This window comes from Lepus europaeus, chromosome 13, assembly GCF_033115175.1.
Source record: "Lepus europaeus isolate LE1 chromosome 13, mLepTim1.pri, whole genome shotgun sequence".
Classification (NCBI taxonomy): domain Eukaryota; kingdom Metazoa; phylum Chordata; class Mammalia; order Lagomorpha; family Leporidae; genus Lepus; species Lepus europaeus.
Genome location: NC_084839.1, coordinates 69691791 through 69705091, shown reverse-complemented (window position 1 = coordinate 69705091; position 13301 = coordinate 69691791). Strand labels below are relative to the sequence as shown.

Here is a 13301-nt window from a genome sequence, read left to right as displayed (position 1 = left end):
CTTCCCCGGACAAGTCCAGGATGCCAAGGAGGGGAGTGAGAAAGCCAAAGCCACGTGCTGCTTAGGGCATGTACGTCTTCACCTGCTTCTCCTTTGCCTTCTCATCTCAGCCCTCATCCTCCTCTTCATCTTCTCTGCAGATTTCTGTTCATACTGCTGGGACCATCTGGGAGAGCAAAATCCTACAATGAAATCGGCCGTGCCATTGCGACCCTCATGGTAGATGACGTAAGTGGTGACGAGAAGCGTGTCCTCCGTTCCCACGTCTGACAGGCACACTTGGGTGCCTGCTGTGTACCGGGCCTGTGCAGGGTGCCAAAGGTGTCTCTGACCTTCAGGAGGGCAGGTCCAATGTCATGAGGTCTAACCCGTGCCAGCTGTCCTGGGAGTCGAGGGGGCTCCGAGCTGCGGGCTCTGTCCAGTGGCTGCCTTTCCGTGGTGCCTGCGCAACACCAGGCCCTGTGTTCCCTGCCCTGCTATGTTCTCGTCCCCCAAACAGAGGGAACTGGCAGCTGGAGCAGCAGTTCAAAGTGTGACTAGACATGATGTGCTCCTGAGAGGTGGATTAGAAGGGGGGCAGGGGGCACTGTGGCACTGCAGGTAAAGCCGCTGCCTGCAACACCAGAGCATCTTGGCTGCCCCACCTCCGATCCAGCTCCCTGCTGATGGTCTGGGAAAAGCAGTGGGAGAGCCCCAAGTGTTTGGGCCTCTGCCACCCATGTGGGAGACCTGGAAGAAGCAGCTCCTGGGTCCTGGCTTCGGATCAGCTCAGCTCCTACTGTTGAGGCCATCTGGGGAGTGAACCAGTGGATGGAAGACCTCTCTCTCTCTCTCTCTCTCTCTCTCTCTCTGTGTGTGTGTGTGTGTGTGAAACTCTTTCAAGTAAAAACAAATAAATATTTTTTAAAAATAAAAAAGAGAGAGAACGGGAAGCTGATCTTCCTTCTTGCGCCTTCCTCGCCAGCTCTTCAGTGACGTGGCCTACAAAGCCCGCAGCCGGGAGGATCTGATCGCCGGGATTGACGAGTTCCTGGACGAGGTCATTGTCCTCCCCCCTGGAGAGTGGGACCCAAACATCCGCATTGAGCCCCCCAAGAAGGTGCCCTCTGCAGACAAGAGGTGTGTGTGAGTGAGTGCAGGGGCGGGGAGGCGGGGAGGGAAGGAGCAGCCAGGACAGCCAGGGCTCCAGCTCTGGAGCATCATTTTCTCTCTTTTGTTAAAGATTGATTTTATTTAGTTGAAAGGCAGAGTGATAGAGTGAGAGGGACACACACACACACACACAGGCGACAGATCTTCATTTTCCAAATGACCGCAACAGCTAAAGCTGGGCCAGACCAAAGCCAGGAGCCTGGAACTCCATCCGGTCTCCCCCGTGGATGGAAGGGCCCCAAGCACTTGGGCCATCTTCTGCTGCCTTCCCAGGTATACTGACACAGAGCGGGGTTGGAAGTGGAACAGCCAGGACTCAGACCAGCCCTCAGTAATGGGATGCTGGTGTGCAGGCAGCAGCTTAACCTGTGCCACAACACTAGCCCCTCATTTTCTCTTTTTGAATCACATACAGCTACATGTGAGCATTTGTAAATTCTGGGTGACCTGTGTGTGGGTGCTGTCAGATCATTTTTCTCTTTTAAGATAGTTTGTAACTTACTCTCTAGCAGTGCTGGAGGGGCTGGGCCCTTCCCAGGACCGGCAGCCCTTCTTTCACCGCGTGCCTCGTGTTGCAGGAAATCCGTGTTCTCCCTGATGGAGCTAGGCCAGATGAACGGCTCTGTGGGAGGAGGCGGCGGCAGCGCAGCTGGAGGAGGCAGCGGTGCCAGCGGTGCTGGTGGTGGAGGGGCAGCCGGAGCGAGTGGCGGGGATGATGGAGAGATGCCAGCTGTGCATGAAATTGGGGAGGAGCTTGTCTGGACTGGAAGGTGCCCACCCCTGGCCTGACAGTGACCCTGCTGCTCTTTCCACTCGTCCCCACCTCACCAGCCCTTGGGGGACCTCCCCGTCACTGCATGTAGTGCCCACTTCAGGCCATGGGATCTGACCCCTGCTTACCTTCCCATGTGTGACTTGAAAGCCCCTCCTGGGTCCTAGAAAAGGGTGGTCCCAGGAGAGGGGAATGGGAGAGCCCACATGAGAGCAGAGGAACCCCAACTTTCCTCTAGACAGTCATTTCCCAGGACTGCCAAACAATGCACACAAACCACGTAGGTTCTCGCACAGTTCTGGAGCCCAGGAGTTCCAAGTCCAGGTGTCTGCTGAGCTGAGCTCCCCACAGCCCCTGGGCAGAACCCTTCCCTGCCTCCTCATAGTTTCTGGTGATGGCCGACAGCCCTGGTGTTCCTTAGCGTGCTGGCACACCTCAACCTCTACCTCTGCTGCCACAGCCTCTTTCTATGTGTCTCTCTCTTCCTCTTTTTATGACACCGGTCCTGTTGGGTTAGCCCCTTGTTGATGGCTGCATCTTGATTATTTCCAAATAAGCATACATTCACAGGTACTAGGGGCCAGGCCTTTAATGTATCTTTTGTAGGGGACAATTCAGCATGGCCTTCCTTCCACTCAGGGCTACCTATGCAAAAACTTGCCTCTTAGCAAAACAAGAGAAAGTTCTCCTGGCCTGAGTTCTTTTGCCAGCTCTCACAATAGCCCTGCTTGCTGTAGACATGGGAAAGAAGATGACTGTGCAAACAAGGGTGAATCATGACTTGGAACGTGAACTCGTGTTCTTGTGCCCTTGGTTCTAGCCCTTGTTCTCAGTGAGAAGCAACTTTACTTGTCCCCTTATTCCCTCACTGCCTCCTAGTCTATCTCCCTTGCCCAGGGGACTTGGCAATGTCAAGGGACATTTTCCTCCCTCCCAACCAGAGAGGAGGTGCACTGGCATCTAGTGAGTGGAGACCAAGGATGCTGCTAAACTTTTACAGTGCACAGGATACCCACCCTCCAACAAAGGATGAAATATCAGTAGCCCTGAGGTTGAGAAATCCTGCTCCATGCTAAATAGATATACAATGTTAGGAGCTATGGGGAACAGCATCCCCACTGTCCCCAACCCTAAGATTCCTGACTCAGTTATTCCAGAGAGCAAAGAAACCAGTAATAAGGTTCAGAACCTGCCCTTGATGGATCTGTTATGGCTGGAGTGTGTCTGACTCCTAGAGTTGGATACAACATGTTTATTAGTGCAGTACCACATGGGGTGGACCACCACCTGTGAACCCGGGACTCCCCCTCCTGATGGGATGTTAGGTCCACATTAGGACCTAGTCCGTCAGATGGTCCCTTTCCCAAGCAGGATACTACGTCTACTTTTCTTCCTGCAGATGGTGCCAACTATAAACTTTTAGTCTCTGATCCTAGATGTTTTGATGGAAAGATCCTTGTCCCCATACACCCCTGGACAAATCCCATTCCTCTCCCCAGACTCCGGGGGCCCTGAAAGTAGTCTTGCCCTTCCCTGTGTCTGTGGTGAGAAAGCAGCCCCTGGGCCTGTCTTGAGCAGGTTCTTTGGTGGACTACGTCTGGACATCAAGAGGAAGCTGCCTTGGTTCCCAAGTGACTTCTACGACGGCTTCCACATCCAGTCTATCTCTGCCATCCTATTCATCTACCTCGGCTGTATCACCAACGCCATCACCTTCGGTGGCCTTCTAGGGGATGCCACCGACAATTACCAGGTGTGTGGGAGCTGGGGCAGTGAATGGGAACCTCAGTGAAATCTGCCGCCACCTGGTGGCAGTAAGGTGCTTCATCCACCATCCAGGTTCAGACCATTGCTTTTTGTAATCCTTTACCTTTAAAAAACATTTTTTTAAAGAAGAGGAAGAGAGAAAGAAAAAGATAACCTGACTATATGAAAGGATGTAAAATGGGTGTTAACCTAGTGGTTAAGACATCTGTATCCCACATTGGAGTACCTGCCTTTGACTCTTGGCTCTGGCATCTGTCTCCAGCTGGCCAGCAGTGCAGACCTGGGAGGCAGCAGGCGATGGCTCACATAACTGGGTTCCTGAGACCCTGTGGGAAACCTGGATTTTGATCCCAGTCCCCAGCCTTCACAGACATTCAGGGGAGTAAACCAGCGGTGGTTTACTCTCTCACTCCCTCTTTCCCTCTCTCTGTGCCTCTCAAATAACAATAGACCCAAAGCTATATTGCATAACAACAGACCGAATTTAAGGATGCTGTAAATAAGACTTCTGGGATGAGTCGTCTACTTTGTTACTTGGCACTTTCCCATTGATACCCAAAGCTCAGAGCACCAAGGAGAAGATGCATTTTTGCAGATAACTTGAGATGACTGCCTATTGCAGCCTACACCTCTCTCCTGACCTTCAAGTCCAATGTCCCACTGCCTCGTGGGTATGTGCACACTGCTGCACCTTGGGATCTCCCACCTCATACGGCTCCTCTGCATCCATCACCTTCCCTCCTGATCTGTTGTTCCTGGGCCTCGCCCAGCACAGCAAGTAACACCACCGTTCCCCCAGCTACCCACACCAGAAACTCGCATCATTCTGAACTCCCCAACCCCAGCTTCCCCACGTGGCCCTCAGACGTGGCCCTGCTTACCTCTCAGGCCTCATCTCCCTGCGTCTCCTTCCGGGCATTCCTGCCCTCCTCAGCCATTCTGCTTTCTGTGTCTCATCAGCCATGATAGTCCTGATCATCTTTCAGTTCTCCAAGGACAAGCTGCCTTGCAACTCGAGCCTGTGTGTATATTTACAGACCCTCCTCCTGGGGTACTGTCTCATCATGCCACTTAACCCTGTTCTCCTGTCAGCCTCCTGCTCCTGTTTTGGGTCTCAGCTTCCACATATCTACTTTTTTTTTTTTTTTTTTTTCTGGACAGGTAGAGTTAGACAGTGAGAGAGAGAGACAGAGAGAAAGGTCCTTCCTTCCATTGGTTCACCCCCAAAATGGCCACTACAGCTGGCGCACTGCACCAATCCAAAGCCAAGAGCCGGGTGCTTCCTCCTGGTCTCCCATGTGGGTGCAGGGCCCAAGCACTTGGGCCATCCTCCACTGCCTTCCCGGGCCACAGCAGAGAGCTGGACTGGAAGAGGAGCAACCGGAACAGAACTGGCACCCCAACCAGGACTAGAACCCAGGGTGCCAGCGCCACAGGTGGAGGATTAGCCTAGTGAACCGTGGCGCCAGTCTCCCTGACCACCCTTCACCCCTGCTGTGTGGTCCTGCCACATCGGAAGCTACCCAGAGGATCACACTCTGGCAGTGGCTTGCAGCCAGGGCTGATCCTGACTTCAGGAGACATTTTACAATATCTAGAAGCAATTTTGGATGTTGTGACTGGGGAGAGGGTGCTACTGGCATCTGATAGCAGAGGCCAGGAATGCATTCACCGTCCTACAAGGCACAGGACAGACCCACACAACAAAGAATTCTAGAGCCAGAAATGTCAATGGTGCCAAAGTGGGAAACCCTGCAGAGTGGACACCTCCTGCTTACTTATTTATGTCTCCCACTAGATGGTGCACAAAATCTAGCACAAGGCCTGGCACATAGCAGGCCCCTAAAAGATTTTGAATGAAGGAATCATTCATGGCTGCATAGTCTGTTATCCAAGAGTAGAATGACCACAGTGGCAAGCACGCCAGTTTTTTCCAGGGTGCCAAAAGGAAGTCATGCAGGAATTGGAGAGGGTGACACTGGCCATGGTTGCAAGTTGTGGAATAGGAGGTGGGGAGCAGGTTTGGGGAGGGGAGGGCCCAGGACAAAGGAGGAGCACTGGCCAGGGCCCTTGGAAAGAGAGGTGGGTTGCAGCCTGTGTGGCTGTGTGGGGAGGTGCCTCCTGCCTCTGCTAAGCCTTCCTCTCCTCGTGCCCTCAGGGAGTGATGGAGAGCTTCCTGGGCACTGCCATGGCGGGCTCTTTGTTCTGCCTCTTCTCGGGGCAGCCTCTCATCATCCTCAGCAGCACGGGGCCCATCCTCATCTTCGAGAAGCTCCTCTTCGATTTCAGCAAGTAGGTTCCCCGGGCTGGCCCCCAGGGCCTGCTCTTGCACTCAGGGAAGGGCAGGGGAACGGGCCCAGAGGGAAGGCAGGTGTGAGGGGAGCTGAAACCATCTTCAGCATGGGGAGCCCTGCCAGGTGGTACCTCCTGACTCCTGCCAGCTGCCAGCCTCGGGCCATCTCAGTGTGTATCAGCACAGCCCGCGGGGCCAGAGGACAGAATTCACACTAGTGTGCTCGCGAGCAGTTATGACTTGAAGGTTAGTGCAGGGCATGCAATGGCTGCACTGAACCCGGGCAGCTCCTGTGGTCACTCCAGGCTCAGTTGCCTCGTCAGCAATATGACAGTTTGGGCTGGACCATTTCTAAGGCCTGCTCCAGCCCTATTAGTCTCAAGTCCCCTGTTTTCCACTCATCTGGGTGTCTGTTTCCTGTGTATGCGCACTGAGATCTTTTCTAGAACTCTCAGAGACCAGACACCCCAGCAATCATCCCTGTTCCCAGCCCTCTTACTGTCCCTAGGAGGGCATCTGTGCCACAGGAGAGGCAGATGAGCTCCATAGGGTGGGTCTGGGAGCTAAGCACATCCAGAAGCCCCAGGCTGGAGGCCTTGCCTTCCCTCTGCCTTTCAGAGGCAACGGCCTGGACTACATGGAGTTCCGCCTCTGGATTGGCCTGCACTCAGCCATCCAGTGCCTTATCCTGGTGGCCACAGATGCCAGCTTCATCATCAAGTATATCACCCGCTTCACCGAGGAGGGCTTCTCCACCCTTATCAGCTTCATCTTTATCTATGATGCCATCAAGAAGATGATCGGTGCCTTCAAGTATTACCCTATCAACATGGACTTCAAGCCTGACTCCATCACCACCTACAAATGCGAGTGCGTCGCCCCTGACACAGGTGACCTGGGCCCCCCTCCACCCCCATTCTCCCCGACACACACCATAGCTCTCTACTGAAATGCAGGAGAGGGAGCCTGCTGGGGTGGGGGGCGGGGATTTGCACCCAAGGATTTACTCTTTCAAAGGAGCAAATGTGGGAGGGAAACCAAAAGGATAGTAGCTCTAAGAAGTCAAGTACCAGTGTCTGGGGTTACAGTCGGGAGGGCACGGGGATCCCTCAGGAGGACTGAGATGCTCTGCCTCGTATGGGGCTATGTGGAAGTCATACCTGGCAGGAATGCTGCCCAGGTGTTCCTGCTGCCGGCCTGAGGGAGACCTGGTGGTGCCTAGGTCCCTCCCAGCTCCATTGGTGCATGGTGCAGTGAACTGTCCCAGCACTGTTGCCTGTGTGGCCACAATCCTTGAAAAATCTTACAGCAGAAGGATGAGCCTCCCTACAAATGGGAATACATCCAGGGTGCAACACCATTTGAGGCATGTTTGGAGAGCCTGGAGTTTTTCAGCCCCTTGGGGATATGAGAGGGTCAGGGAGGGACTGTGGTGCCCAGGTGGGGCCAGTTCACCCTCTGCAACCATCAGATGCAGAGCAGAAGAGGAGTGAGGAGCAGATGCACCAGGAGTTAGGGAGGAACGTAGCAATGGTGGGGTCGCCACATGGGAGGCCTCCGCCCCTCAGTTGGGAGGGAGTTCCTTGAACACTCTCTAGGGATCCATGTTCTGAGGTGTTGCAGTAAGGATCCTTGTGCTGAGTGGGAGGCTCCATCAGTCAGCTAGTCAACCTGATAATAGTCAAATTCCTGTGAAGTTATTTCAGGAAGCAATCCAATAAAACCGTCACTGATAAAGCTAACATATCCCACAGAGTCTGAACAGCTGGCCTCCCTAAGAGCCATCAGTGGGATGTGCCTGGAGTGCCTGGGGTGTCAAGCCCCATCCACACATCTCCAGGCTCCATCACTCAGGAGTCACAGAGAGCAAACTGAGGTCCAGAGACCCCTCCAAGATCACCCCAAACCTCAGTTTCACTAGCTGGAAGAAAAAGTGGCCCTGCTGGCCCTGCTGGCCCTGCAAATCTCATGGGACTTTTGGGAGGTTTTTAGATATGTAAGCAGATTGGGACGGAGAAAATAAGTAGATATTGGGTTATTCAGCCCCTTCATATATTACTGTGGATAAAAAATTAATCATAAGTCCATCAAAAATACTTGCTGCACAATATCATGTGCCCTACTTATATTCGGTTCTAGGGAAGATAGATGTCCTGCCTTTGAGTTTAGTTTTGATTCTCCCTCTGTCACTGAACTGAGTTGGTAAGAAAGTTTAGACTTAATTTTTCTTCTTTCATTTTTCTCCATTGTTAATTTTGAGTTATGCCGTTAAAGTCAATGCCAGGGAAAGCTCCCCTTCCTCCTGCACTCAGGCGTGCCTCTTGCCCAGAGTACTTCTGAGATCCTACCTGCAGGCCAGGTCCCGCCTCTCCGGCCAACACCGCCAGGGCTCTCACCTGTGCTGCTGTCGCCTTCCAGCCCGGATTCGTGGGACTGAGCCTAAACTTCCCATAAACGTGATGTCAGAAGTCCATGTCTTTGATCTCTTTTAGAAACAGTCCAAATTCTGGGGGGCTTGAGGAACATAATGAAGCCCCCATGTCTAAAACCCTTCCCCTCTGGCCTTGCCCAAGTGCCTGATGTCCTGGTCCCAGCTCCTTTACTCTCGGTGAATAAACTGGAGATCTGATCTTCCTGGATGGAGCTCCTAGCTAACAACGGCTCAGGATCACTGATGAACAGTTCAACAGAGCAGTGGTTCTCGGACTTGAAAGTGTACACGTGCCTGATGGTGCCTCATGCTTTTGGGTCATGGTTCTCAAAGTGTGGTCCCTGGACCAGCAGCATCAGCTCTGTCAGGGCAGTTGTTAGACTTGCTCGTTCTCAGGGCCACTGCACGCCTGCTCTGCAGAACCTCAGGGCGGGGTTCAGCCTTCCATGGATTAGCAAGCCTTTCAGGTGCCCTGCTGAACTATTGAGTAGTAATCCCGGGCCATTGTTACCTGCTAACCGCAGGAAGGTGAGAGTGTCAGTTTCTTCACAGAAAGTCCAGGAACTGAAGTCAGGACAAGGCAGACTTGATTAGGAGAATATGGAAAGGAAAGTTCTAGGCTTCTGGGAGCCTAGGGAGGGAGAACTAACTTCCCAGTCCGTGGGTCACCTGCTTACTTGTCATTGCATAGCGCTAGTTTCATGGCAAATCCAGCCTGACACTGTCAGTCTTAGTCACTCCTCATCATAAAATCTCATTTGGGGGAACTCTCTTTCTATTTCATTTTGTTTCCATTGTAACTGATTTGTATTCTGTTTATGGATGCTGCACACACTGATTTGGCTGCTTCCAATCCCAAGTGAGTACCACTTTGTAAGCACTAGAATTTTAAGATATTTGATATTTGGAGACTTTCTGGAATTTACCATGTTATTTTTCTGCCCACTTTATCTCAAGTGGCTTTCAGATAAAACTCTACAGAGTTCTCAGTATGAAAGCATTAATAAGCCTAAGCAGAAGACATCAAAGGAATATCTGGCCTGAAAACCCTAGGTAGTGGAAAAATGCCTGAGCTCCCTAGACCCAAACTTCAGCATTTAAGTGGGTGGCCCTGCGTCAGCCTGGTTGCTGGCTTCCATCAGTCCTATTATGGGTGTCACACGTTCTTGGTCAGTAAGAAAAGACAGTGTCCCAGATTTCTAATACATAAAGCTTTCTTCTGAACCTCCCAGCAAGCCTGTGGGTCTGTGGATCTGGGATATTCTGCCCTGGTCCAGACCGAAGCTCTTAGCCACCAGCCTCAGCTGCCCCAGATGTGGGCACCTGTAATCACATCCAGCCCAGTGGGCAGCTTGCAGGCGGCCAGGAGAGGCCTGGAGACAAACCTCTTCTCTCTGGGTTTCTAACCAGCGGCAGGCAGCCAGCAGGAGCCAAGGGGGCCTCCACATACTTCAGACTTAACCACCAGCGGGCTGGCTGAGGGGCCTCCTCCCCTCTCCCCAGACCTGCTACAGAGGGACTGCTCAGTGCACCTTCACTGGGAGAAGGAGGGGAAAGAGCACCTGGCCTTCACCTCAGCCTGTGCAGTTCGGGAGGAGGAAGGAGCACCCTCCAAAGCCTGCCTGTCCACTAGGTAACGAGCGGCAGCACCCACTGGGGAGCCCGGCCCTGTGTGTGCTGAGCTCTCCCCCGGCGGAGGAGCAAGGGAGGCAGGACTCCATGGAAGGGAGATGAGGGGAAGCAGTGCCTCTCCACCATCTCCTGGCCCCTGAAGGGACTCCCCTGTCTGTTCTACATCCAGTTAGGGAGGGGAGTGCCTGGCAAGGGAAACCAAATGGACAGCTGGAGCTGGACCTGTGTTTTCCTGGTTCCCAGATAGGTCCTGGACCTGGGTCTCCTTTTCCCGAGTTTGCATTTCAGGGGCAGATCGTAGAAGATAGTGTGAAAGCTCGTAAATCCTTACCAGCCCAGCTGACCAGAGCAAAGCACTTTGGAGCGGACAGGAGAGAAGGGAGGCATCTGTGGAGGGTCCCGGGGCTGGGAGTTTCACAGGCTCTGGACCAGCCTGCCTGGGCCGGTACCGCGCCTCCAAGCAAGGGCCGTGTGATGCTGGGCAATGGGCAAATTACTTAACCTCTCTGGGCCTCAGTTCCCTCATCTGTAAAATGGGGATACGTCATGGAGATTTGGCAACTTACATGAATATGTGTGAAGGCTTGGCAATGTGTACAGCACAGAGTGAGTTCTTTGAAAATGGTTTCTAAGTGTACCAACACAGAAGTAGGCCCATTGACCATTAGGGGTTCACACAGCACATTATTCACCAACTTGTATTCCACCAGATTCCTTATTTCCATTTTTGAAAGCAGCTGCTCATCATCAGGGAGGAGCTATCCTATGCTGGCCCAGCTGGACTGCCCTGGCTGTGGCCTGGCTCCTGTCCCACCAAGACTTCCCTCACCAAGGCAAAGTGAGGAGGGTGATGAGGCTGTGGTGCGGTGAGCTGCCCTCACCATGGACGCCAATCCCTGGCTCTCAGGGACTGGAGGGAGGCAGGGGAGGGTGGGGGCCCCCGTAGGGTTGCAGGCTGCAGCCCAGCAGCTGCTGACCCTACCCATGTCGTGTGCTCATCTGCAGTGAATACAACCGCGTTCAATGCCTCAGCCCCGCTGGCACCAAACACCAACACTTCTCTGGTAAGTCCCTTCCTCTCGGGTCAGACATGCAAGTGCTGCTGTTTTCTGAAGGGGCTGGGAAACTGACGCGAACTGTGGCGATGCCAGCCACATAGCAGGTCACCTGCCGAGCTTTGCAAGTGCACGCTAAACATCCCATTGAACAGGGGCCTCATTCTATTGAAACCATGTGTGCAAATGATACAAACTCCACAATGAAGGGGAGATAGAGGTGAGGAATGCTGGAAAGGGTTGCGTAAGCAAAGCTGCACACAGTTTCCTGTTCACTGCTCTACCTTCTTTCCTTCCCTTTCTACCCAGAGCCCTTACTTCCCACGCGGTAATGACACCCTCCAGCCCCAGGGAGTCTGTTAGCCCCACCACCACCACCACAATGAACCTGATCTCTACTTTGCCCTCTGTAGCCCTGGGATCCCCCCGGTCTGGCTGGCTTTTCCCAATACTAATGAGCAGTAGCCTGTGGAGCCAGCACACCAGCCTAAGTGGGTGTCACAGTGGGAGGTTCAAATCCAGGTGAAGGGCGGAGCCTGGAATGCCTCAGCAGAGATGTGTGGCTTTTAGCGTCCCTGAGGTTGCTTCTTAAGTTAAATCCACCCAGTTAGTTGGTCTGCCTACGCACATCCCAGCTGTCAATTTGACCTAAGATCCGAGGGGGAAAATGGAATCTCTTGGTGCCCATTTCTGAGTATCTATTATGGGCAAAGTGCTGTGCACTACAGATCCAGGGTGGTCCCGGTCCTGACACTTGCCCTTCATATGCTTGTAGAGATGGACCTTATTTTGGATGCCCTGGATTTTAGGACCTGGGATGCCAAGGGGAGAGGTGGCTGAATAACCCAATAAGAGGTTGACAAGGGTGTTAAAAAGGGAAAGGAGGGAGAGAATTAACAGGAGACTCCAGAACGGAGGTGATCACAGGACCTGTGAGTGATCAAACAAGACAGGAGCCTGCTGCACTTTTCCACCTTGCTAGCAAAGCACTGTGTTCTAGCACACAGCAAGAAACCTGTGTGCACGCCTAACCTTTCTCAGAGCCCTCTGCCTGTCATTCCTTGAAGCAGCTTGTCCCTAGACACATCACTGTCTTGCTGAAGGCACCGTGGACAGAAGGTCTGGGCCCCCTTAGAGGCTAGGAGAGTATAACGGGTCACCTGGGGACTACAGGTGGGAGGACACAGCTGGCCTGACAGGAGGGCCCTGACCCTTTCTCTCCTGTGCTTGGTCTCCAAGTACAACCCCCTTAACCTCACAGCGCTGGACTGGTCCCTGCTGAGCAAGAAGGAGTGTCTGAGCTATGGTGGGCGCCTACTTGGGAATTCCTGCCAGTTCATCCCAGACCTGGCACTCATGTCCTTCATTCTGTTCTTTGGGACATATTCCATGACACTAACCCTGAAGAAGTTCAAGTTCAGCCGCTATTTCCCTACCAAGGTAAGTGCACTCTGCCAGTAGGCGGGACCTACAGTCAGATGTTGTTATGGAAAGCCCCTGCTGAGTCTCCCCAGGTGTTCTGTCCATGGGCAGGATGGACACCATGGGAGCACCAGACCATAGGGTTCTTCAAGCTAAGGGCATAGACTTTGCAGTCAGAGAGAACCGTGTCCCCTTGTCAAATCCCCTTGATGACGTTTAACATCATCAGACTGCTCCTCTCTGTAGTCTTTTTTTTTTTTTTTTTTTTTTTGACAGGCAGAGTGGATAGTGAGAGGGAGAGACAGAAAGGTCTTCCTTTGCCGTTGGTTCACCTTCCAATGGCCGCTGCAGCCGGCGCATTGTGCTGATCCGAAGCCAGGAGCCAGGTTCTTTTCCTGGTCTCCCATGTGGGTGCAGGGCCCAAGGACTTAGGCCATCCTCCACTGCCTTCCCGGGCCATAGCAGAGAGCTGGCCTGGAAGAGGGGCAACCGGGATAGAATCCAGCACCCCAACCGGGTCTAGAACCCGGTGTGCCAGCGCCGCAAGGCAGAGGATTAGCCTGTTAAGCTACGGTGCTGGCCTGTAGTCTTTCTGTGTCTTTTTTTTTTTTTTTTTAAGATTTATTTATTTTTTAAAGATTTATTTTATTTCTTTGAAAGAGTTACAGAGAGAGGTAGAGACAGAGAGAGAGGTCTTCCATCCGCTGGTTCACTCCCCAGGTGGCTGCAATGGCCCAAGCTGTGCCAATCCGAAACCAGGAGCCAGGAGCTTCTTCT

General features: G+C 53.0%; 1 protein-coding gene across 1 annotated transcript in view; it reads left to right on the top strand.

The window, feature by feature from the left end:
* SLC4A5 (solute carrier family 4 member 5) overlaps positions 1-13301 on the top strand; it is a 115847-nt gene that overhangs the window by 80069 nt on the left and 22477 nt on the right. Inside the window, exons 10-17 of the mRNA XM_062209682.1 lie at positions 141-228; positions 965-1119; positions 1731-1922; positions 3503-3677; positions 5850-5983; positions 6603-6874; positions 11053-11111; positions 12342-12542. Coding sequence (XP_062065666.1) covers positions 141-228; positions 965-1119; positions 1731-1922; positions 3503-3677; positions 5850-5983; positions 6603-6874; positions 11053-11111; positions 12342-12542 — 1276 coding nt within the window. The remainder of the gene's footprint in view (positions 1-140; positions 229-964; positions 1120-1730; positions 1923-3502; positions 3678-5849; positions 5984-6602; positions 6875-11052; positions 11112-12341; positions 12543-13301) is intronic.